At 39.6% G+C, this 25,192-nt stretch overlaps 1 protein-coding gene across 1 annotated transcript in view; it reads right to left on the bottom strand.

Moving 5' to 3' along the window:
* Positions 1-4,098: 4,098 nt before the first annotated feature.
* Positions 4,099-25,192, bottom strand: part of cdh7a (cadherin 7a) — a 101,023-nt gene continuing 79,929 nt past the window's right edge. Inside the window, exons 10-12 of the mRNA XM_065948935.1 lie at positions 18,472-18,589; positions 14,757-15,005; positions 4,099-6,132 (exon numbers count right to left, since the gene is read on the bottom strand). Of these exons, the coding sequence (XP_065805007.1) occupies positions 5,618-6,132; positions 14,757-15,005; positions 18,472-18,589 (882 nt within the window). The 3' untranslated portion in view covers positions 4,099-5,617. The remainder of the gene's footprint in view (positions 6,133-14,756; positions 15,006-18,471; positions 18,590-25,192) is intronic.

Genomic DNA, 25,192 nt, shown 5'->3' with positions numbered 1-25,192 from the left:
TCTGTAGGTCAGGTTTTGGTAAAAGGTGGCTTTTGGGCTCATCCAGAAAACCATCCACTGACAAGAGCATCCATCCATAGAACTGTGAACAGCTAACTGGATAGTGAGCCCAACCTTCGAGACTGCAAGTGGGATTAAGAAGACGGTTTCTTCTAAGGAAGAACTTCCTTTACTACTTCATAGAGCAGAAGCACAGATTAAACAGAAACATACACCAATGAAAAAGACTGGGATTAGACACTTCAAATGTTTGTTTTATTTCATGTGCACACTTTATTAAATTAGTTGTTAATTGCGTATTGTAATCGTGACCTGCAATATTTGGGTTCCTTACATACAAAGTTTGAAAATGTATTCCTGTGTGCGTCTCTTGACTGGTATTCAGACCTTCGGCTCCAGGAGTCCTAGTCTTCTGATGTTTGTCCACCTTCAACACTTTATGTACAGTAACATGGGTTAAAAACAACTATGCTTTTTCCCTGAATTTGATCAGATATGTTGGTAGCTGTGACACACCAAATGTTTTCATAATGGTTTTTGCAGTTAACGTTAAAGACAACTTGTATTTGTAGTAGCATTTTTTTTTAAACTGTCTGAGTAGAATTTCATGTGCATAATAAAGTATTTATTAACCTTTATAAGGCATTAATATGAACCTAATAAAGTCTTATTAATGTCAATAAACATTTTATGAACATTGATAAGTGGTCACTAGTGGTCTAGTGATTTTATTAATTTTATGACGTATATAAAGTGTCAGTACATTTCTAATAAGAGCCTATAAGTGTATTATAAGACATAATAAATGTGTTAATTATGCCTATATTAACAGTCTTATTTGTGTTAATAAGACTCTAATAAGGTCTTATGAGTGACGTATTACCTGTTATTAATGCTTATTACAAGCACCCTAATATAAAGTGTTAACCTTGTCTGTCCTGATCGCCTCCATGAGAGATTGAAGAAATGAAAATTGCAATTAATTCTGAAAAAAGACAATCTTTGGGTTTGTTGTCTGAATATTTAATAACAGTGTGCAAGAATTTAAGATTTTCTAACTTGGCCTATATTGAAAAATTGTGTTATTGTTACCCTATTCATTTTGCCTCCATCCCCTTGCTTGTCTAATTGTATCAATACTATTTCATAATTATTTACTCTCAGTCCTTGGCACTAGAAAACCTCTGTTTTAGTTTAGTCAGCATTTCTTTGTCTCAATGAAAGTTTTATTCCCCTTAAAAAAGCCAACATAAGCTATACTGTTTCTCATGCCAGACAAAGGAAGGTTGTAGAAACAAACATTGCACTGTGTGCAGTGTAATCCATACTAATTCATCTAACTGGTATGAGGAAGAATGATTCCCCATCTTTTTTTTCGGCAGTTTCATTCTAAATACATAAAGGTGTATTTTGCTCTTTGTAATTTGATCCGTCTTTCTGGTTTGAAGGTGTTTTTGTACATTTGACTATCTCTCGGGAAACGTTTAAAAGAAATCACAGAATGTTCGAACTTCAAATGATTATAAATGTGCTCCAATTCCACTTCAAGCATTTTTCATCGGGAAGAATCCTTCTATTTGCTGTTCCCTCTTACAAGTGATCTTTGGGGTTTTGAATAAGCTCTGCAAGAGGCTATCACCTGTGAAAATGTAAGAAAGAACACTCTCCATCTCTTCCTCTATAGGTTTGTGTGAACTGCATCACAATGATACCACACAGTGACCTTGGTTACTCCTTTCTCACACTTGGAAAAAAAATATAAAATTCTAAGATGTTTTGTTTTTGCAAGGTTCAAAGCTTTTGGAAACTATGTCAATACCTGTAAGGAGACGACATATTTACAGAGCGAAGATTCATAATAAGTTCATTGCAATCTCTTGCATCACTGTGAATTATACTGTCAGTTGTATTCATGCAGCTCTGAGTGCTGTCGAGACGCAGCGACAGCTCAGAGACGCTAGTCACTACTTTTGAACTCCAGATTGTTGTGAGTCCTCAAGTGAGATACATTTGGATACTCTGCTCAGGAGATACTGATGACAGTATAGATACAAATAAAAAAAAATATTACAGTGACTTTGGATTCTGAATTTGGTTCATATTTTTTTGCATGTCAAATTCTTGCAGATTATTTCAAATTGTAAATGTTGAGATTTCTAGCAGAAATGCTGATCAACACTTATGAAGTCAACACATAATACACACCAGCCCGGGCAGGTCATGGCTCATTCTGATTCAAAATGCAACCAAGAAAAGGACTTGATAGTTATTTATTTTCCTTATCTTCTCCCGATTTGTAATGCCAAACACCTCTCACCTCATCTCTCGTTTTTTTCAACAGTTGAACCTGGGCGAACCAAGAAAAATTGTTTTTTTGTATATCAGTTTACTTTGAAGAAATATACCCAAGCGTGTCCATGCAAAATAATGCTTCATTTAATAAGTCAAACATACACACACAAAAAAAACTTTTCAATTTTGGAGCATTTTGGTTTTCTGGTTTACAAAATGAAGGAGTCAGGGTTGTTGTACTGTTGGAATTTGGACCCATGGTATTCAACTTTCTAAATCTCTTGCTTTAGGAGGTTAGTTAAAGATGTAGTTTTGTCAAACATAGTCAGCTGTGTCTGGTGCTGTATGAAATTAAATTATTGAAACATGAATGTATTGACATTGGGTCCTATATGTTCTAGAAATGTGAAATAAACTTTGAAGTTGGTGCCTTCTTGGCCGAGAAAAGACAGAAAGTGTCTTTTTGGCTCATGTGGATGAAAGACACCAAATCCCAGAATGCACAGCACCGCAGGCCACTCCCACTAAGGTCCGAATCAGAATCAGAAATACTTTATTAATCCCAGAGGGAAATTCGATCGTTACAGTTTCTCCAAAATATACAATAGCAGTGGAAATATAGTAATAAAAACATTTACAGACATATTTACTTCAACACATAAGGCCATTTCCTCAACAGATTCCATGATTTCTTCCTGAATTGATCTTGGAAATTCAGACTCTATGTCTGTGTCCATAGGCAAACAGTGAGAGCACCGACACTACCAGTCCGCCCCAGCTTGAGCCGGCCCGGGCTCCTCGTCCTCACCGCCGCCGACAGGCTGCGGCCACAACAGCCAAAACACAAGAACGGCCTGTCAGCAGCAGCCGCCTCGCCGCTATATTTATATTTTTTCGCCATTATCAGCTTTCTCCATAGAGCCTGTTAACATAGCTTCCAAGCAATATGGCGGACGTTAAGTTTCGATCATGGGAGTGAGTTCCTACCCACTGATCTGTGATTGTTCTGTAGCTTCAGTGGTCGAAAATATGAGGAACTAGCGTTGTAGTTTCACCCCGCTAACCGCAACAGCTTATGATGACGCAAAATGCCGATTTTTGCGTCATCAGAAGCTCCTTTTCAGTGACATATAAAAGAGTTAATGTTTTTAAGATAAAGTTGATGTATGATATATATGGTAAGCTGTTTAATTCTTTTTAGACATTGTTCTGAATATGTGGCTGAAATCAGCATTTCCTATCCTGTATTCAGCCAAAGTTTACAGACAATATTATCCAACTGGCAAAAATATCTGTTGGTGTGAGACCTGTTAAGACACAGATATATAAAAAATGTGTTGGATGTTGGAATTGGATTTAGGGGAATTAATAACATGAGTAACAGTTTGTATTTTCAGAGACAATATTGTCACATGAACATGTTCTCATTGACCTTTTTGGTGATACATGAAAAATATCTTCACATATAGTTAATCCTGGAAGTGGCCAAAGTTCTTAACTTGATCAAATGAAAAGTGGGTTTTTCAAAGATAACATGCCCGATATATATGTGTCTCTTTCATCGTCACATTGGGCGCAGTATTTGAACACACCTTCAATGAAGTTCCTTTTAACTGCATGAGAGGCAGGCCTGGTGAACTCGCAAAAGTCTCCTCAGATAGCCGATGGTAAGCCTCTAAGTCATCACACACGCCTCTGTGGAGCGTCTGTGCTCCGTCTCCATCAGGCCTTTCAACTACAAAAGCCTCATCAAAAAAAAAAGATATGAAGAAGAAATCTTTCCCCCTCCTCCCCCCGAACCCCCTCTCTGTTTCCTCAAGCTCCCCAAATGCACATAGTGAAGCATCATTTTTTGAAAATTATTGATTATTGTTGTTAGATGCTGCTTCTAGACCATCATCAGAAAGAATCTCCATTTATTAACTCACTTGTTTATGCTCAGATTGACTGAAAGAAATCCCCTCAGTCTTTTACAGAACCGAATGTCAATTTTATTTTTTCAGCAAAAAAGGATAAAAACATCATTTGCACAATTCTGCGCCTTCAAAATAAATAATAATAATAATACATATCGGCTGTACATGTCGACACCCAATCATAACAGAACTTTTTTTTAAGCTGGAGAAACAAAGTGGGCACAATGCGGCGCATGAATATTATCATACAGTGTGTCCTTTACCATCAATAAACAAAACCATGGACATCATTGACTTCATGTTTGAATGACAATATATGCTGGACTCTGCAAACTACAGAAGCAAATTTCATTTACTTGACAAAACTGCAACTTCACCTCTCAGACCAAAAACGATTTTCTTGGGTCTAGTTTGCGTGAATCTCGCTATCAAAAACAACAAGCGGACTTTTCCAGCCCCCTTGCATCATACAAAAGCAGAACAACGGAATAGCTCAGAAAAAGAAACATCAGAGTTGGAAAATAGAAAGGCGGAAGAAAAAACAGACTCAGACAAACACTACATTGCAACATCTGCAAAATGTATTGTTAGGAGAATTAGAGAAATGATATCAATCCTGTTTCGCCCAGTGGAGACATCAAACTGACTGAGTGTCATTCTTTATTTTTTATTATTTGCACAACGTATGTCTTCACATCACTTCCTTAGCACATCAACTACTAGTTTATACTGTATGTGTGCAGTTGCACTTCTCATATAGTGTTGCGAGGTATGACAGAGTCCATGAATAATGTGCCTCTGTGTTTAAATGTTTATGAAAAAACATCTCACCAACCTGCTCCACAACCATCCCTAAAAAAAAAGGAAGAAAGAAAGAAAAAATCCATAGATTTCATGTTGTCAAATTCATATTGAACAGTCAAGTGACTACTGATTAGCCGCCAGGGACACAGCATTTCATGTGAAACGTTTTTTGTTTTTTTTTAGCACAAAGATAGCAAAGGAATGCATCAAAGCAAAGGGTGCTGGGCCCGTGCCCATCGCTGGAATGAAAGGACACGTTCCTCCCCGTAGAAATGCTCCAACATGTATGCATTCTGCAGTCAATGGTTGGGCTGGACCCCAAACTCGGAAACCTTTAATGTCTTTTGCACACAAGGTTTCCTCCTCCGTCGAGTCACTTTTGATGTCAAAACTCACCATGGCACGCTTTTGAAAATCCATACAAGGAGGTAAACAAACCCTAAACCTTTGAAGTCAAAGCGTTTTTCTCTCAATCTCTCTTGTGTTGTCTTTGAATCCTTTCCTCCAATGCGCCAAGGCAGACAAAATCATTTTCTCTGACAATAAATTACTTGTATTTTTATTTTTTTTGCCAAGTCCAAGAAATGTTGAGAGACATCGAGGGGCTATGAGAAGACACCGGCGCTGTCGCTGTTCCCGTAGAGGTCGGCCAGCTTTTTGAAGCGTGGTCCCCAGTTGCTCAGATAGTCGTAGTTCTGATCTGAATCTGTACTTAGTGACTCCAATGAGCTTAGAGAGTCTGCTACAGAGCCGCTGCCTTCAAAAGCATACGTCTGCAGAGAGTCGTACGGGGGAGCAGACGTGTCCACATCGGCGTCCTTAAGACGCTCCCAAATAAACTCTCGAAACACCACGTTGTCCGGCAGGGATTTGTAGGCTGGGCGAGTAGTTGATGGGTAATGAAAGAAGGTGGGAGTATCAGGTGTGACATCTCGCCGCACGTTGGGGTCCCTGATGACGTTTAGGTTACGCAGGGTGACCATGTCGAAGGCCTCTGTGTCCTCCTCTCCCCCGCCCTCGTCATCATAACGCACAATGTTCTCTCTGATGTCCCTCTCCTCCTCCAGGATCAGGGGCTCCTTCTTCCGCCGACGCATCGTCACAATTAGCAGAACCATCACTGCAGAGAGAGGGAGAGATGTTTGTGTTAGTCCTGACTAACAAGGTGCATATTTTCTGTGCCAGTCAGCTGAAAAGACGGCTGAAAGTCTGCCATTAATAACGGCTAAAGAATTGAATTTGTTAACGATAAGCTAAAAGCAATATCACATTTTGACCTAAAAGTAACGGATAAAAAGCAGACACAGCTAGCTAAAATATTCTGATAAACAGTTAAAAACTGTAGCTACAGGTGAGGGATAAAAAGCTAAAATTATCGGCACAAAGTAATGGATGAAAAGCAAAAAAATAGAGTTAAAATTGTTATCTAAAAACTGGATTCAAACTGTATAAAAAATGTAAAGTATTGGAGAAAGAAATAGTTAAAATATTGTTTTTCCGTGGACCCCCCCAACAAAAACCCACACCAAAGTTTTAAATTCTTCCATGTGCTCATGTCTATCACGTTTGGTTATTGTACAAGTATTTAAAGCTCCTCAAAAACCATGTCCTTCATTTTACAAATAAAGATTGAATGATTGATTGATTGATTAAATAGTTTGCAAAAAAAGGTTTTGAAGCCCTGCGCTGTAAATGCAATCAGTGTTTACAAAACTAGACCTGGAATGTAATAAATTGGCTCCCGCTGTGGTTTCATCTACCTCCATTCTGCTTCAAGACCTGCACAAAACTCCACCAAACTAAAGTCTTTGGCCCCTGTGAGATCTTACCAGAAGCCCTGCTCCAGCCCCTGCTCCCTCTCCCATACATTATTGCTGAAAATAACTCCACACCCAAGCAAACTGGCAAATGTCTAATGATCCTCTATCCATCAATGTCAAGCCGGTGCCAGTGAAATATCGTTCCATGGACCCATATTTCTTTTCCCCTCTCGGAGTCGAGATACTGCAGGCAGCAGAGTAAGAGGCCCAAAAACCAAATTCAAACACCACTTCACACCCTCTAATAAGGGAGTAAATGGAAGAGATGGAAGGGAGGAAAGTGTCACATGAAAGGCTGAAAGAGATGAATGGGCAGCTCTTGGTTGGCCATTTGCTGACTGCTGATACCCTACAACAGCCGTACTTTTACAGTTTTTTTTTTTTTTTCTTAGAAAGGCCCCTTCTGGTCTTTTACCCACAGCTAACATCCATGACACTTTTTTTTTTGGGCTTCATGCGGAACAGCAAACATTTCTGTGGACTATTGTTTCCTCTGATTTTGGGAACTCATTCTGAATTCTATTCGATTCAGTAAGTGAATAACAAAGCTGCACATTGAAATATAATATTCTCAGTGCTCTCCAGCAAAGCTCTTTAGGGTTTAAAGCCTAGAAGGCAGGCATGATGCGTCACAGACTGGAAGCTGGCCTACATCCAACCACGTCTGACTAGGATGAGCAGGTGGATGGTCGCGCATACAAAGTTACGTTTTAGTTCAGGTACCAAGGGTCCTTTAAGAAATGATTTCCAGCTCAGACAATTTAGCAAACACACACACACACACACACACACACACACACACACACACACACAGTTCTACAGGAGTCTTCATAACACACTTGGTGATGATGTACACTGAACGAAAAACAGAGATCAATTTAGTGAAACAAAAGCTTTCGCAGTAATTGGGTTGTTTAAATGATCCACACTGCACAATCGATAACAAACAAGGTGAGTTTTCGGCGCTGCCCTTTTCTTACCAGCATGCATCAATGAGTGCACTTTCTCACTCGACTTTTCTTTTTCTTTCCATGTGCTCCGTGATTCTGGTGAACCTGGGACTGATTCACTTTTGTTTTTTTTGCACCCACACACACTTCCTCTGTGTCGGTGCTGCAGTGAAAGCTCTATGAGATGTACGAATCAGCGACTGTATCACCCTCAGAGATGGAAGGTTTGTCTTTTAATACTAATTATGTGAGGAAGTTCATTTGTTGGACTCTTTTGTAACGCACTTTGGAAACCTATTTTCTCACTAAGTGTCTTCGAAAAAAATATGAAAAGTTCTGGACATTATTATGTGGTTTTGGTTTTGACTGGTTTGTGTTTTTGTGTCCTTCTCTGGGGTTATGAAACAGGTTTGAAGGGGGCGGGACTTAGTCACTCAAATGGGATGTCAAATACATGGACCAATCAAGATTTAGAGAAATGACTCATAACATTTGTCAGGTTACAGTGCACTTTTGTATAATGAAATACATTTTAATCCCCTTTTTAACTTTCTTTCAGGGTCTTGTATCTGGTTTTATGACTCTCTAAAGCACTTTGAATTACGTCAGTGTATGAAATGTGATATAAAAATTAAGCTGCTTTGCTTTCCATCACAACAATAACAGCTGAACTCCATTGACATGCAGATTTCCACCACATGATATTAATGTATTTGGAATTAGAGTCACATTTCATCACATTCAAAAAAGGAAGGATAAAGTATAAAGTAAATTGTTCCTGTGAGGCTGTTCAAACTCTTTATCTGCTGCCACAGCTTCGATTCTGCTGAGACGCTCGATTTGACGGGAGATTAATTCAGCAGCTGTTCAGAATGTGTTGGACATATTGAAACAGAAAGGGTTAATTTTCATGGCCGAGTTGTACACAACACCAGACAGAGTACTTTAACATCAAGTGTATGGGATTTGTAGGAGTTTTGAAATTATTTTCAGCAACATTGGAAACACTTTGTACTCGGCTGTAATGAATAATGTGTGTATTCTGACTCCTTTCGTCTTTTCCCATGCCACCTTTGACAAAATGACAAACAAAATATGTTTTAAATGTTTGTATAACTAAAAATATGATGTTCAAAGTTGGTGAGGCCACAGAAACCAAACCCACAACATTCATTGCATCCGACTAATAACTCCTAGAAGCTCATGGTGAGAAACCACAGGCGGTGGTGTGTGTTCACATTTCAGTCAGTCTGAATTTTCATTTGTTTTTATCACTTAACCTCATCCAAATCATCACATCTATGAAAAATGAACACACTGTTATTGTGAGTTAACAGACTACCACAGAGATATTTTCGTATTTTGTTGTTTTCTTCTTCTTCCTCATCACATTGTTAACCAAATGTCAGGCTTGATTTTTAAAGCACTCAAAGTCAAGTTTGAACTTGATTCCAATATTCTGAAAGCACTTCAATATTTCACAACATCAAACAATTGATTGTTTTTTTTTAGCTACAAGGGCTTTAAAAATGATTACTGTCATGTGTAATTAATGCTCCAATTTTGAATTCCCAATCATCTCATTTTTGGGTCTGAGAAATGTAAGAGCTTAGTAAAGTACACAAGCGCTTTAAATTTCTGTTTGTTGTTTTGTAATGTGAAGAAACCTCAGGGATTCAGTCTAACTTACCACAACCCTCATGTACTGACTCTTACAGTTCAGTTTAACATGATGCATATGTTGGCAATATGAAGGTTACATAGAAAATGCTAACATTTGTGGACCTGGAACCGGGACATGAAAGTTTTTAGTATTTGGACAAGGTAAATGGACTTGAGCTTGTATAGTGCTTTTCTAGTCTTCTGACTGCTCAAAGTGCTTTTACACCACATGTCACACATACACATTCACACACTGATGGCAGAGGCTGCTATGTAAAGTCACCATCAGTATAGCGGGAGCAACTTTGGGTTAAGTGGATTCGAGTCGACCGACTCTACCAACTGAGCAACAGCCAGTACCACACACTGAAAGTATCAACAAACGGGTGGAAAAAGGACAAACTGGCAAGCAGAGAGGAGTATGACATAGCTTAACATGTGCACAAATATTGCACCTGCAGTCCCAGGATATAAACGTCATCACCCCGTCGCTTGCAGTGAATTTCCCTGAGTATTTCCTTCAGCTCACCCTACTTCATGCAAAAATGTTCCTAAGGTGCTGGCAGGAAAAATTCCAGGTAAGGTCAGGATGAAAAATCCTGCTATTTGGGTTCAAACATGCAGCATATGCACACAAATCTGAGGACATTTTCAAGACTTTTGTGCATGTGTGAAAACACCAATAAAAATGTGTCAGGCCTCCTCCTTAATTGAGAGATCGAACTCTAGTGCAGGGAAGCTATTCTGCAACACAACTTGATAAAGGATACTGAAACAATCAGAATCAGACAGACATTCATGTCAGTGGCTAAATCGGCAAAACGTTCCTCTTAACAGCCCTGCTTTATATTTTCTGCGTGATTAAGATAACTTTTGTTCCACACATCCTCTTACAAACTGGTATTTTCAACCTCCTTTACAAAAGCTTGCTTTAACGCTTGCCAGGCTTTCTTTACAAAAAACATAAAAAACAAATCAGCTTTTAATTGACTTGCCCAGTCAACAAAGAGCAGACTTTCTTTTCTTTTTCTTCTTTCATTATTAGCGTGTCAACGAGTGAAAGCAAACAATTAAACAGATGAGACACACAATTGTGACGCAGCGATTCGGCGCGCAGTGGAGCTTAAAGATGAAATCTGAAGATGAAATTGTGTGCTGTCTGAACACAGACACATAAATAGAGACGCAGACAGTGGGCTAAAACAGGAGACAGACAGAAAATTAAGAGACAGATGAATGGACATGAAGATTTATAGAATGAGTCTGATAAGGCGCACACAGACAGAAATAACTGTCTGGAGAGTTGGAGCGCTACGTAATGTACTAATTGGGCCTCTGGAGGATTGAGCCGTACCTGACCTGGACTGGAGGGAAAAAAAAGACTGGGGATCTTAACAAGATAATGATCGTCTCAGTAGTTTGGTCGTATCATCCGAAAGTGACTGTATCATTAGAAAAAGGTTTTATGTGACATTTACTCAAAAACATAACTGCGTTCGGGCTCTTTCAGGAGTATTACGGCTAGGAGTAGAGGACAAGCTCGGTAATTAAATCTAAAAATATCAACCTATGATTAATGAGCACTTAGCTTATGAGCACGTGGAGACAAAGGTAATGTGCATTCAGCTCTGTGTGCTTTAAAGGCAGCCAGGTGGAACTGCACATATGCATCATGTTGGGATTGAAGTTTCTCACACACATTTGATGAATCCAGAGAGGAGGACGAGGAGGAGGACGAGGAGGAGGACGAGGAGGAGCAGTGCCCTGAGGGCTCTCCACCTGCAACACGCATCGATGTTATTACATTCTGCTAAAAAACGACCGATAACTAGAATCTGTGTGTTCTGGTGCGAGCTTTTCTCCTCTCGCCTGATGAGAAAGAATGAGATTGATGGAGGGCAGAAAAAAAAAAAGAAAAGAAGCAGATTCAGGAGTGACAGCACCTGAGGATGACAGCGGCGAGACGCGGCTCCGAGGGCTTTTTCTGACTCGTGTCTCATCGGAAACAATGCAATCAAACGCAATCACAGCCTCGATTGCTACCTAGGAGATTGAAAGAGGTCTTCATGGAAGGCCATCAAGGAAGATCAGAATAAAGGATTGGGCTGAGTGGTCGGGCAAGGGCTGTTAATACAAGAAGAAGAATAAGGTTCGGGGGGGGGGGGGGGAGGGGGTATGCACAAAGAGGTAACAGAGAAAAGAAGGAATGAGGATGATCCAATTGAGGCGGCAAACAGACTGATGGAGACAGCTTAGGACACACACTCACACGCGCACAAACACAGAGACATCTTGGAGGTATATTAAACCGGAGGCCATTAGTTCTAAGCCTGTGGCCTGAGGCCACGCTGTGCAGAATAGACCCAGCTTTCATTAGCCATGCCGAGTTCAGGCTTGTGCGGCCACGTATTTCCCCCTGTTGCTCTTTTGAAGTTTTCATTTATCACACGAAAATAATTCTCTGTTGCAATGAAAGAAGGAAAAACTTCAAGGGGACTGAAATGAAAAGCAAAGTCTGACCCTATCAAAGACCTTATTTCAGTTATTGTATGTGCTGTTTTGATCCTCCTCTGCTTTCACTGAAGATCACCTGAGCGTTAAACCACCACTCGGCCCGGATTTGATCACTCTTTGTCTGTGGGTTTTATGAGCAATAATGCAGGCAGGAGGTGATGGCTTGGAGCTGTAATATTTTTAAGGTTATGTTAATGAATTCTCAGTTACAAGCACCTTTACTAACATCTTAACATATGGTGTTGCATTAGACAACAGAGCGCCTGTCCTTGAAATACAGATCTTCCTACAGTGCTTATCCGTATGACCTTCATGAGATATATGATAATTAAGTTTAGAAAATACACTGAAACATATCCAGGGGAAGCCATCACGAGGCCTTCTTTATAGAGAAGGATGATCAAAAGATTGAAACCACATCACTGACTCAGACTGCCTGCAGGCAAAGAGCTCTTTCGAAGAAACTGCACATTATTACATTTTATTTTTCAATATCGTGTGCTATAATTCAGGAGAGGCACTGTAAAATAAACCACACATAATAATACCTGTGAAAATAAGGCTTAAGAAGCTTCTGGAGACTTAAAAAATAAAGTACAAGCACCTCTAAAAGTAATCAAATCAACAACAATATTGGTGTCTCAAACAATTCAATGTGAATATATCTATACTTAAAGCTCCTGTGAGGAACTTTTGGGTTGTGTCAATTTTGGTGACCTCAAATTCGTTGCTGATTTTGTAAATAATAAAAGTGGCTTTTTATGACAAAAATGTCTAATATGCAATTTACATACATTACATTATCCGTGGCTTGGAAAAAGTATAAATCGTCTGTTTCATTCATTGAGTGACACCCACCCCGCAGCAGGGCTGAAGGGCACATAAAATAACCAGATGAAAATAATCAATGTACTTTCTGATGGTCTTCTTTGCTGCTGTAGGGAAGAGACTTCAATATTCTTTTCAGTCTTCTTCATTTCTAGCTTAACAAAAACCTAAAAAGAGCTTTAATCATGTTAAAAACACTGTGATTATATGTTGAATATGCAGTCATGTCATAAGGTCCAGTGCGTTTTTCAGACATATAATCTCCTTCTTCTATATTTCCCCAATTTTGGACAAAAAATAAAAAAATAAATATGAGAAATAATGTCAAGTTTGCAGCCTTGGGTGTCCACATATTCCATCATTTCTCAACTCAGTTCAGCAAAAAATGAATAAAATAAAACACAGAGTACATTTCAGCACCTGGCGGGTCCAGCTAAACACTCAGGCTAAATAAAAATACTCCAAAAGTTCCCCCAAAACCCTGTACACCAACTCTACTTAATTGATCCTGTTGGCAGGAATTCAGTAAACATCCAGGCTGCTATTCAGAGCCGGCTGACCTAGGTCACATGTATTTTACCGAAGAGGAAATATGTGGGGAAGAAAACTCCCCCCAGGTTTGACATGTGCAAGACCTCAACAAGTAGCTGTGTTTTAGCAAAAGCTCCTCTCAAACATTCGACTGCCTGGAGAATGCATAATAGCAGGGATAACTTGGAGATGGGTAGTAAACACTGAGGCTAGTAGTGTTCAGCAGCACAGCGCTGTAGACTTACATTATATCCACTTAAATCTGAACTCACATCTGATCCGCTGAGGTTGTAAAGCTGCGATGTATTCCCTCAGCAACTTAACAAACAAAGGTGGTTCAATCAGACATTTCTAAATTGACAACATGCTAAAGGTGTTTCATCTGCTGATGTTCTGCCAAAGACTTTTAGTTTGCAAAAAAAACAGAAAGAGTAGAGGTGGAGGTTGTGTACGTTTTTCTAAAATCTTACTCAAAAGGAAAATGGTATGAAAATCGATTTTTTTATTTAATATTTTCATATCTGAGATTATTTTTTCCCTATGAGATTTATCCTTACAGGATGGATGGGCAGATGGATGGATGAATAAATGGACGGATGTACAGTGGACCAATGGACGAATGAAAGGACGTTTGAATGGTTGGAAAGAAGGATGGATGGAGGGATTTTCAGTGGACTGACGGACCAATAGAAGGACAGAGAAATGATGGATGGATAAATGGATGGATGGATGGATGTTCAGTGGCCCGATGGACAGATGGAAGGACATTTGAATGGATGGATCGATAAATGGATAAATGGCTTTTATTTTGAATGTTTCTACTATTTCAAGATGAGGTGACTTTACTTCCTGTTTGAATATAAACCTGCTTCTGTTTGGAAATTAAACAAGAAACGTCATTAACCCTTGTAACCTTCAAATTACGTGGTAATTTGAAGGTTACAAAATCATCTCTCAATGTTGACACTCTTGTTTCACGGTGTATGATTGTTTTCACTGAGAATCACCCTGTCTGTGTTGTTTTATTTGTGTAATTCGACATCTTTGTAAATGAGGGAAACCTCATTGATTTTCCAGGCTTAAATAAAGGTTTGAAATGAAATTAAATGAACTTAACCGAGGAACTTGTAACAACTCGAGAACTAAACTAAAACAGCCAAATGGCACGGTAAATAAAGAAAAATATCTGATTTCACGAGGTGAAAATGACTTTGACTCGTTAACTGAGCTGCATTCAAAAGAGCAGCATGGTCGATGCAAGTAAAAAAAAGGAAATACCATGACAGGAAAAGTTGTAAACAAACCCAAAGAAACTGCAAGTGAGTTGCTGCAAGAAAATGACCTCTGCTATAATGATCATCTTCAGCTTCATATCGACCTTTTCTGTACTTCTTACTTGGAGTGACTTGTCCGTGACACTGAGGTTGTAGAATTCTTACCCAGGAGTGTGATGATGCAGCCCAAAATAGCCAGGAGGGCACCGGTGCTCAGGCCGGTCGCGATGTAAGCCACAGCTCCACAAGACAAGGCCACGCCGTCGGAGTCACAGTCGCACACACGCACCGACAGTGTGTTTGTGCTGCTGAGGGCCGGACTTCCACTGTCCACAATCAACACGGGCAGCCGGTACACAGGCTGCTCTCCTCGCCTGAAACCGCCTCGTTTTGTCAAAATGGACGCCGTGTTGTCTGGAAAGCAGAGGGAAGAGGGTGAAACATGAGTAAACCTGATCAACAATGATCTGCATATAGTCGACTTGCAGGCGTCTAAAGTTCCATCCTGTAACGATCACCATGCTGTGGCTGTGCAGTTTAAAATGATTTTACAGTGTTAAAAGCAGGAATGCCAACAGATGGTGTCATTAACACAATTCATTACATGACACACTGTGGCGTCTCTCCCTGATCTTGACCACCTGTTGGCTAATAACAGCTTCAGTTTGATGGTTAAATCTTATATGAAGTCTGGGAGTACAATCGAGAGAAGGAGGCAGACAGAGGAGAGCAATATGCCATTACAGCAGCTAAAAAAAGCTTCATCATGACAAGTGTTTCAATAGATTCAAAGAGGCTTTCAAACTGAGCAGTCAATTGAAATGTAGATTTCCTCTTGAAGGACAACGTCTTTTATTTTTTTTAAGAGCGATATTAAGATTACGCTTTGCTTTGCTTTTACTTAGAACAAAGTAATAAATGAGGATAGAGATAGCTTCTCTTGTAAATGCCACATCAGTCAAATCAGCAAAATATGCCCGCTGCTGAAACAAACACATACTGGTTTGTCACAACTGTCATGAGTTGAAAATAAAGCTGTTACATAGTTGGATGAAGACGTTGTGTTGCTAAATGAGGCACATTTTGTTATGAATATTTTCTGCATGCAGTCAGGCTGGAAAAAAAAGGGAAAAGACGACTTTAAGGCATTAAGCTGCATGGGAAAAGTATGTAGGCACTCGCACGCTGCCCTCACATGATTGTTGAATAATTTATCCCAAAACCCAAGGCTGCTTTAAAGGCCTTCTGGTTTTAGGCTTCCCACAACACAGTGGACCTGACCGCAAGGATTTGCGAAACATTTGTGAGTTCACTTATGTTGGCCGATAAGGCTCAACTTCCTGGTTCCAATATAGATGTGGGTGAGGTCAGGGCTAAGGTCAGTAAAAATGTCCCAAGGCAAACAGGAAAAATCATTTCCTTCTGGAGGTGGCTTTGTGCTTGAGGACGTTGTTGTGTTAAAACCGGAGTAGGCCAAGTATCCAAAGAGATTGCATTAAGAATATGAGGCAAAGCGGTGCCATTTATGTTGCAAAGGGAAAACACGGGAGTGGAAGATGTGGTGATGGGCAGGTGTGTGGTGTGTCCTCTACCAGTGTTCAGGTCCTGTCAGTACAGAATTCATACAGCAGCCATTTTCCTATGACATCACGCTCAAGGTTTCGAAGCTCAAATGCTCAGCGGGCCGTGAAGCTTTGTCTGCTTTGAGACTGTCAATTCAGATCTCCACAAATGAACTATAATCATGACAACACACTTACTGGATGGTTTATATTAGGGCCCGACCGAATTGGGATTTTTGGGGCCGATGCCGATATATTGGCCGATATCTTTCTGAGATTGATCTTTGATCTTTAGAGAGAGATAGATATGGATAGACACACATTTATTTTGCTGATCCCTAAAATGCAGTTTTCAAACACTATTGGAAAATATATATAATGAAGACACATCAATCAACTGGAAAGTAATGCGCATGTACATACATCACCGCTTGACACTCTGTAGGGTGATAACGCTTTTTGTAATCCATACAGCCCCCTCTGGTGATAACAGCCAGAGAACTACTAGTGTAATACAATGATATATTCAACTGAAATGCTATTTGACTGGTAAAAAATAGTAGACTAGTAATATCGACATGTATCAGAGATAAAATTAGTCGATACCGATAGTGACTTGGCCGGCAGAGAGAGATATATATATATATATATGAATGTTTGACAGCGATGTAGGTCTTGCACTTTTTTTTGGTGTGGGACCTTGGGGGGCTCAGCTTTTCTTTGATAGGAGTAAGGGGGCTTCAAAGAAAAAAGGTTGGGAACCACTGATCAAAAGGATTATGTCATATTACTGCCTCACACGATGAAAGATAATGCAATGTGTGCTAAAATATATGATATTCACGTTAGGATAAAGTGTATACATAATCAACATATTTAAAGCCGGGTAAACACTGTATGTGTGCAGAGAGCCTCTCTTAAAAATAGGCTATAAACCATCTTCCTGTGAAGCTGCTCTTAATCTTCTAAGAGGCTGTACCAAACATGCAGTTCATCATGCAACACAGGTCTGCACTCACTCTTATTACTCCTGCACAACCTGGCTGCTTCCTCTGAAATGTAACATGGCAGCCTGAGCTGAGCTCCCACACGTGTGAACAAAACACTCAACAAAGGGCATTTACCTCGGAGAGCGAGCAGCTCGGTGCATGTTTTTAAAGCAGCGGGATTCCAGGTAAGTAACTGATGATGGAGTCAGGCCCAATCCTCATGTGTCTTTAAAGCTGAATTTAAACGAACATTTCAGCTTTCCTTTAGGAGAAGCTAATTTTATCCTTTCGACCACTTCACTGTGTGTAGGTGGTGAGTAAATCATAATGATACAAAGGCATTTTCAGTCTTTAAGGTTAACTTATTCTGCGATCGACTACACAGAGACCTTTTGAAAAACAAGGTTGTGGCTTTGTGGAACAAACTGAGTTATTGAAGATGTGCTCCAGTTGCAGCAGAAAGTTTGTTTTTGCATTCAGTTTTGATGAACAATTATTTTTAAAAAAGGGTAGTGAGGGCATTGTCATGGCAGAATTATGGTTTCATTTGGCGCAGCCGGGCACGCCGGAGGGGTGCTGCAGATACTCTCTAACTCTCCTCCTGAGTCAGATTGCAGTGTAGATTGTGTCCAGAGAGCTGGAGTGAGCAATAGCCAAACGTGTCAATTGCACCGCTGCAAGGCTCAATCTGAGGCAAGTCAGCAGCAAATAGACTGTACCTAACCTGACCGACACCTTCAACAGACTCTGAGATAAACTGGCAGGTTTCTCAGGGGACTTTTTTTTTTTTATTAAGCAACTGCACAAAGTGGGTTAATGCAGTGGCTCTCAAACCTTTTTCTGTCACCCTAACGTTCAGTCAACCTAACGACAGACTGAGGGCTGGAGCTGAGGCGGGTTTTTAAGCCTCCTGACAACCTGTTACATCACGCCCACCACGCACACCAACCACTATGCCACCGGCGCCCATATATTGACCTTTCTGAAGTGGTGCAATAAAAGCAATAAGCCGCAAAACCCACAGTCATCATTTTGTGCAGAAACAAGTTTAAGTTTGATTAAAAATTGTCTAATGGAAATATGAGGACTGTGGAGTTTTCAAATGTTTTCCCTTTGTACCCCGTAATAAATTTATCTTTTAACGACCAGTTTTTCAAAGTCCTGTAAAGGAAAGCCCTTGGATTTGAACATTTCATCATTACATTTCATCTGGATTTTTCTCCCAGATCGAAAGAAACAAACACATTTTAACTGCGGTAAATCATTTATAACTACAAGAGAAGGTCGTTCAAGGATAATGTCGAGGAATGAACATGAGGGTTGTTTTACCTTTGTTGTCCCGCAGGGTGAAGTTGAGGTTGCCGGCAACAGGAGCAGCCAGGGCGAAATAAAAGCGATGGCCGCTCAAAGGTTCGTCCTTATCCACGGCGCTGATGGTCTGGATCACCTGAGGATAACACAACACAACACACACGATCAAAAAGAGACACTTGAGATTAGCTACATTGCTGATCTTGATCCAATCTCACAGGCTGATTAGGTGTTAAGTGAAGCTGTTAATTGTTGAATGTGTGCAGTCAGTGAGAGCTTTGGTATCAGTTTAAGGACAGCGCTGTCGTCAAGCCTTTGCATATGCATCTGTGACATAGATTTATATAAACTGAGACATAAATCTTTCTTAAAAGGCCACCAACAGTGAGAGGGAACCAGAGAAAATCAACTTGATCCTGATTGATGGAGAAAGATTTGTTTTATGATGTTTGGCTGTGTTTAAGTGTCATTTCTCTCCAGAGAACAGTTAAGTGCTTATTTGGCAGAGCTTGGCACCCTCTTAGGGATGAAGTGTTTGCTTTTGGGAAGTGATTTCTCCCGAGCAAATCCTGTCCAGCAACTGTTGTCCCAGTAGGAGCTCCTAGACTACGACATCCATCGGAGAAACCCCAACCCCCAGAGCACAATAATAATCCAATAATAATAAAGTGTGTCCTATCGCATTATATTACATGTATCATTTTCAAGGTAATATTTCCATAGTTTTGTAATTATGAACGGCAGCCAGAAAGGCGTAACAGTGTATAGGGATATCTGATTACAGTAGACAAGAGGGAATAAAAAACGGACATATCATATGAGGAGAAGATCGTTTGTTAAAAGACATATTTATAAAGAAAATGAAACAAAGCCATACAAAATAAATACACAATTTGCAGTTCAATCTTTAAAGAAATAGATCAATCCTTCTGATTCTATAAAAAGGAAATATTTTGGCATAGATTTCCTTTTTTTATGCTTCAAAAAAAAAATTATTTACTGAATTATTTCCACTATACTTAAATTTGGACAAATCTTTGAGGGAATGATATAAATCAACCACAAGGATCAAATTTAAGATTCAAATTTCAATTTTCACAGCTGTTAAGTAGCATGCATTTGGATTAAATTAATGATCAATGAATCATTGTCATTATAACCTTATAATTAACTCATTAATACATAATAGTAGTAATACCTATGTTTGATGTTTTGTTTCATTATAAAGGTCTAAAATAAATAATGAAATAAAAAAAACAATTTTAATGCTCCTGAGAGGAACTTTCACTTTGAGTTGATTTTGGCGCCCCCTGTGGACAAAGCCATCCTGTCTTCTCTAAATGGCCAACAGGATAACCCGTGCACAGCCTAAACACGATCTCAGGTGCACACGGGTGCAGGAACATACCACGAAAAATACATCATTAGTCTGTGGCACACTGAAAATAAGTTATTTTCAGTGTGCCACAGCCTTTTGATTAACTTAAATAACCATCTATGCTTTTGTTGATCCTGTCTCAACATGCATTAGTAGTGTTGTGTTTTTCTGTGGAAAATGTAAAAATATGAACAAAGGCTGTTTCTCACTTTTTCCGACACCTACCTGGAGACAGCGGCTACAGGCTTTGAAAATATCTGAACAGAATCAGTCAGTCTTGTCTCTGATGGTCTCTTTTGCTTTTGTAGGTCACTGAAGGCATCAGTTTTAATTTCAGTCCGTTTCATAACCAGAAAAAAAAATCCTCACAGGAGCTTTAAAACAATCTCCTAAAATTAAATCACCTGAAAAGGTCTGGATCTGAAAAGTGCTTTCAAATGTAACATACTCCAACCAAGTGCTGGATGGTGCAATTAGTTAAGTTCAGTACGACTCACTTTTCCAACAGAATATTCCATTTGGAAATGTTCTCCAGTGAAAGGTTGAGAAGATATCAGAGGATGAACTATTATTAGAATCAGTCTTCTGGCTGTAAAATCTCGTCCAGAGTTGTATCTACCTGCCTGTATCGATCACCTAACAGGAGATGTATTCAGCGGCAGGTCAGCGCTTTGAGTGTAGTATCACTAATGCACGCCAACTAAATGCACATGTTATTCAAGCAGGCACTCCGACTTCATTATAAAATGACTCATGATAAGAACCGCTCTTGCTTGAGGCGATGCAAGACAAGCGTTCATTTCCAAGAGTTAAACAAGTGAATGCTATTTGTTTCGGCCCACTTTATTTTGCCTCTGAACCCCCCGACTAAACAGCATCTGACTCCTTTTATTTTACAGCAGTGTTGAAAACTATAAATAATGCAGGAAATCAAATTACCAAATAAACCAATTTATTTACACCCACCAGCGTGAGCTGTAATGACTTTTTTATTCATACAAACATGTTTTCTGAAAATCAAGTTATCTTTTTTCAGACGAAAAAAAAACCACACTGAGCTTTAATTTCAGCGCCTTCTGTGCAGCAGCAGCAGCAAAAAGAAAAGACAAGAAAAGAGAAAAGACTTGCACACGCTGTACAGGAGAAGCATATCACACACAAACATGCCATATGGGCGACAAATGATAGCCACCAAGACGACCATCAAAGTGGCTGTTACTGCAGAAGTGTCCTTGTAAATTTAGATCAAACCTGCAGAATCCTTTTGTAGCAGATCTAAAAACTCAACCTTGTGACAACTCACACCCATGGACCGGATCCAAGAAAATCTTAAAAGCAATTCACGCTAAATTATCACATTTCCCAGGCCCAAACATCTCTGCGTCTCACATCGAGACAAAAACAGAATTAAAATATTTTAGAAAATTAAAAAGGGGCGAGGATGAAGACGAAGAAGAAGAAGAAAATGAAAGCCACTGATCCATCAGTGCCCAGACATGGATTATCAGTTGTCAGCTGTGATTAAATGCTGCTGGTTACGAGCTGTCAGGTATTAGGGGTTGGTGTAGGTGGTAAACGACATCCTGCCAATTATTAAAACTGGCAGGCGGGGTGAAAGATTCATGAATATTTTACTCTGTGTCTAAACAAAATTAAAATAGTTCCTCTTTCATCAGCAAAAGTAATCACAAAGTATGTTTTTTTAGTTGTTGTTTGTTTACTGCTTGGCTTTGCAGCGCGAGGGGAAATTTGTGTGCGATGCAGAAATGCTCTAGTTGGAGACCGCCGGGGATATCTGTAAATACAGACAGAAGTGATGTTTGTGTCAGCGACAGATCAGGGACAGGTAGACTCGAATGCCGGGCAGCCAGACATGCAGCGTGTGCATGCTCGGGTGCATATCATGAAAGCTGCCATTGATTCTGGGATCATAATAACTCACAAGGCTCTCACTCTGTTATGGAAATTTCCCATCTGATAGAAACCTTTCTTTGTGGTTCTTACAGTGACACCTCCTATACACAATTTGAACCCTTTGATGTCCTTTGAATATCGTGGTTGGATCCGGGGCTTATCTGGAGGAAGGTTTCTGTTCCTCACTGCAGAGGGAAAGGACTGTAAATCATCCTTAAATCAAACACTTTGTAATGTATAATGCCTTTCATTAGTGTGGCTCTGATGCAAGGCGTTCCAGAGAACCTTTGCTGGGGAATTCTCTAATGGCTAGAGTGGCAGACAGGAGAGGAGAGGCATGGATGTAGGCATAAATTCTCGCTGAAAGACATTACCGGCGGTATCAGACTGCTGCCTGTCGCAGTGCGAGACGGAGGAGGCAGATGAATCACAGAATTAAAGAGTTTACACAAGGCTGCCCGTCAGATCAGAAGCGGGATATTAAAGGACAAAAAGGTGTCTGTATTTGTAGCATCGAAGAAGGAAAGTGCAAAAAAACAGAGGCATGCATGCACTCAAATATCCACACACCTTTATTTGTCCTTCCAAAATTTTTTATATTCAACTGTAATCCCAAAAATAAGATTGTCTCCTACGTGCTGGAAACATTTGGACCAGCAGTGCAGTCCAAAGTCAGAGAATTAAGAACAGGGTTTTCTAGGTCCTAAACAGTGATTTTAACATTTAAGACCAAAGGAACTTGTTTTCTAAGACCTAAATTGATCCAAATAAAGGTTTAACTTCCAAGAAAAACAATTTTGAAGTGATTCTTTTATATTTGATATTTGTCAGAAATGTTACTGCCAACCACAGTAAGATGTCTAAATAAACCTAATTAATCCTGAGAATGAAAACAAGTTAGACATGAGCTCAGACATTCGTTGATGATCATCCTTTAAACAAAGTGAGAGAAAACAACAAGACGATCTACACAACAGAAGAGCTTCTTGTGTTTTGCATGCTTCACCTTGGTGTCATCTCGTAATGAAGTGATAAAGTACATAGGTGCAGCCTTGTCAAAAACTCTGTGACACATTGACAAACATTAATTAACACTTGACATAGCTGTATTTATAGGATGGGCCCTGCTTTTAATCCTGAACCACACTTCATTATACACATGACTGTTTTAATACAATCATAAGAAAGAAGCATTAAAGATGTGAGCCTGACTTAGTCTAAACCTGTAAACTCTGGATCAAAATAAACCCATTCAAGCATAAAGAATAACAAATATTGTCAGTCTGTCTGATCTTTGCTTCCTTTTGGATTTTTCCTGATCTGAAAATAAAATAAAAAGCAGTTTTATTATTTGGCCTAACCCTAAAATCTGTACTTCTCTCTCTCTATAGCGAGTCAAAGAGGATTTTATAAATTGAATTAAAACATATTTTTAGTATTAATTTAAGCAGTTTTTGAATATCAACTGATTCTTTTCATTACGTTCTAACTAAATGCATGGGGCGCCGGCAGCCTAGTGGTTAGTGCCTGCCTCATATACGGAGGCTGTGGTCTGGCCTGGGTCTAAATCCGTTCAAATCAATAAATAAAGGCACCCCCCCCCCAAAGAAAACAAACTGGTCAAATGTGTTTTCTTTGGAAATATATAATTTTTAACTCTTTAACTGAAAGTTGAAATATTGTTCTTATTAAAGGTCACATATTATCCTCATTTTCAACCAGTTTAAATGAGTCTCAGAGCTCCCCAAAACATGTCTGTGAAGTTTCTTGTTCTAAATCCACTCTGATCCTGTATTTGATCATGCCTATAAACCCCTCTATTTAAGCCCTGCTCAGAACAGGCTGTTTCTGTGTCTGTAGCTTTAAATATGTAAATGAGCTGCGTCTGATCATGCCTCTCTCTGGAAGGGCTTGGGTGGCTCTGGCTTTCTCGCTCCATGTTACGGTGAGAAGGCAGACTCAGAGAGCAGAACAAACACCTAGCTGTGGGAGTGTCACCCACCTGGGGGAGGGGTTACTGCCCTTCGTGATGTCATGAAGGGAAAATCTCCAAAACGGCCTGTTTGAGCACACATTTTATGAAAAGTGGAGAAGAAGACGGAGAGGATGGACTTTTCTCATAATCTGGGTGTTATTGTAGACAGACTAGGGACACATATTATAGTTAAAAAAAACAAGGTGAAGTGTATTTTGTTTAATATGTGACCTTTGACACATATGATTTAATGCAATAAGCAGCTTTGTATATTTCAGTTAATGGGTAAGTGTTGCATATCTGATCTTGATATTCACAAACAAAGAATTTCACTTAAATAATTCATTGATCATTTGTAAAAATGTATTTAATGAAGAAAAAGTATTTTCTATCAATAGTCTTCACAATTAGTGGTTAAAAAAACATTTCAGCTTTTATACTGATGTCAAAAATCCTTAAAAGATACTCGGCTCAATGAGCTTCATGTGTCATCAACCAGCCCCTCTGTATTTAATCCAATAGCTAACATTAGTCTGCACTTTGTGATTGAACACTTCAGACTCCTGATTTAGAAGCAATTTTTATTCTTGTTAAATTTTGCACAACCTGGATAAGACCTGAATTTTTCCCTAACCAAACACTGACAGTAAATTGCCTCCATCCTGCCAACTAAAACTTGTCTGTTCCCTCTGGTTTAATCTTCAAGCTATTAAGATTTAACTCGACGCCAAACACCTGGATTATGTAAGAGAACAACAATGACCATAATCCACTGCATCTACAGCACTCTTCAGATGCGTGCCTTTAAGTCAAGGTGTGTGAGTGCATGTAACGTCAGCTAACGCAGCATAGCGAGGAAGTGTTGTGTTTGAAAAACGGCACAGGCATGATGTAGTTGAAAAAAACAATTTAAAAAACAAATCTCTAAAAGGACTATTTTGTAGTCTTAAAAATGTGGTTATCAGATAGTTGACCAGACGAGTCATGTGATGAGATGAAGCAGCAACTTGAAAGTTGAACGAAGAGTATAAATAAGCCCTTAATCAAATAGGTGGCACTGGTTGCCATGGGGATAAGACAGCTGTCACCAGGGGTTGTGTTGACGTCGGAAATGGTGGCCCTGCAGTTTTCACACCCCTCGCTTTACCTTGCACCGTTGTGACTCCCCATGACACCGTCGCCCACATGTGACACCCGCAGCTTCACAGACAGATCAGCAGCCCCCCCCGTTCACACATCGCACCCCGCTGTCATCACAAACACACACAGAAACGCACACATTTCGATCTATTTCATTCGCAATCAACACGTATGTCATCTCTCAATCTCCTCTCTTTTTGTTGGTCGTTTCAGTTCATCCACCTGATCCCGAAAAAAGACAGACCTGCTGAGGCAGCGTGCTGTCCTGCTGAGATCTGAGACTTCATTTGCTCCATGTTCAGTATACAGGCCCACTACATGTTTTCCATGTT

The sequence above is a fragment of the Labrus bergylta genome, chromosome 20 (assembly GCF_963930695.1).
Source record: "Labrus bergylta chromosome 20, fLabBer1.1, whole genome shotgun sequence".
NCBI classification, from domain to species: domain Eukaryota; kingdom Metazoa; phylum Chordata; class Actinopteri; order Labriformes; family Labridae; genus Labrus; species Labrus bergylta.
This window is presented reverse-complemented; position numbering and strand designations above follow the sequence as displayed.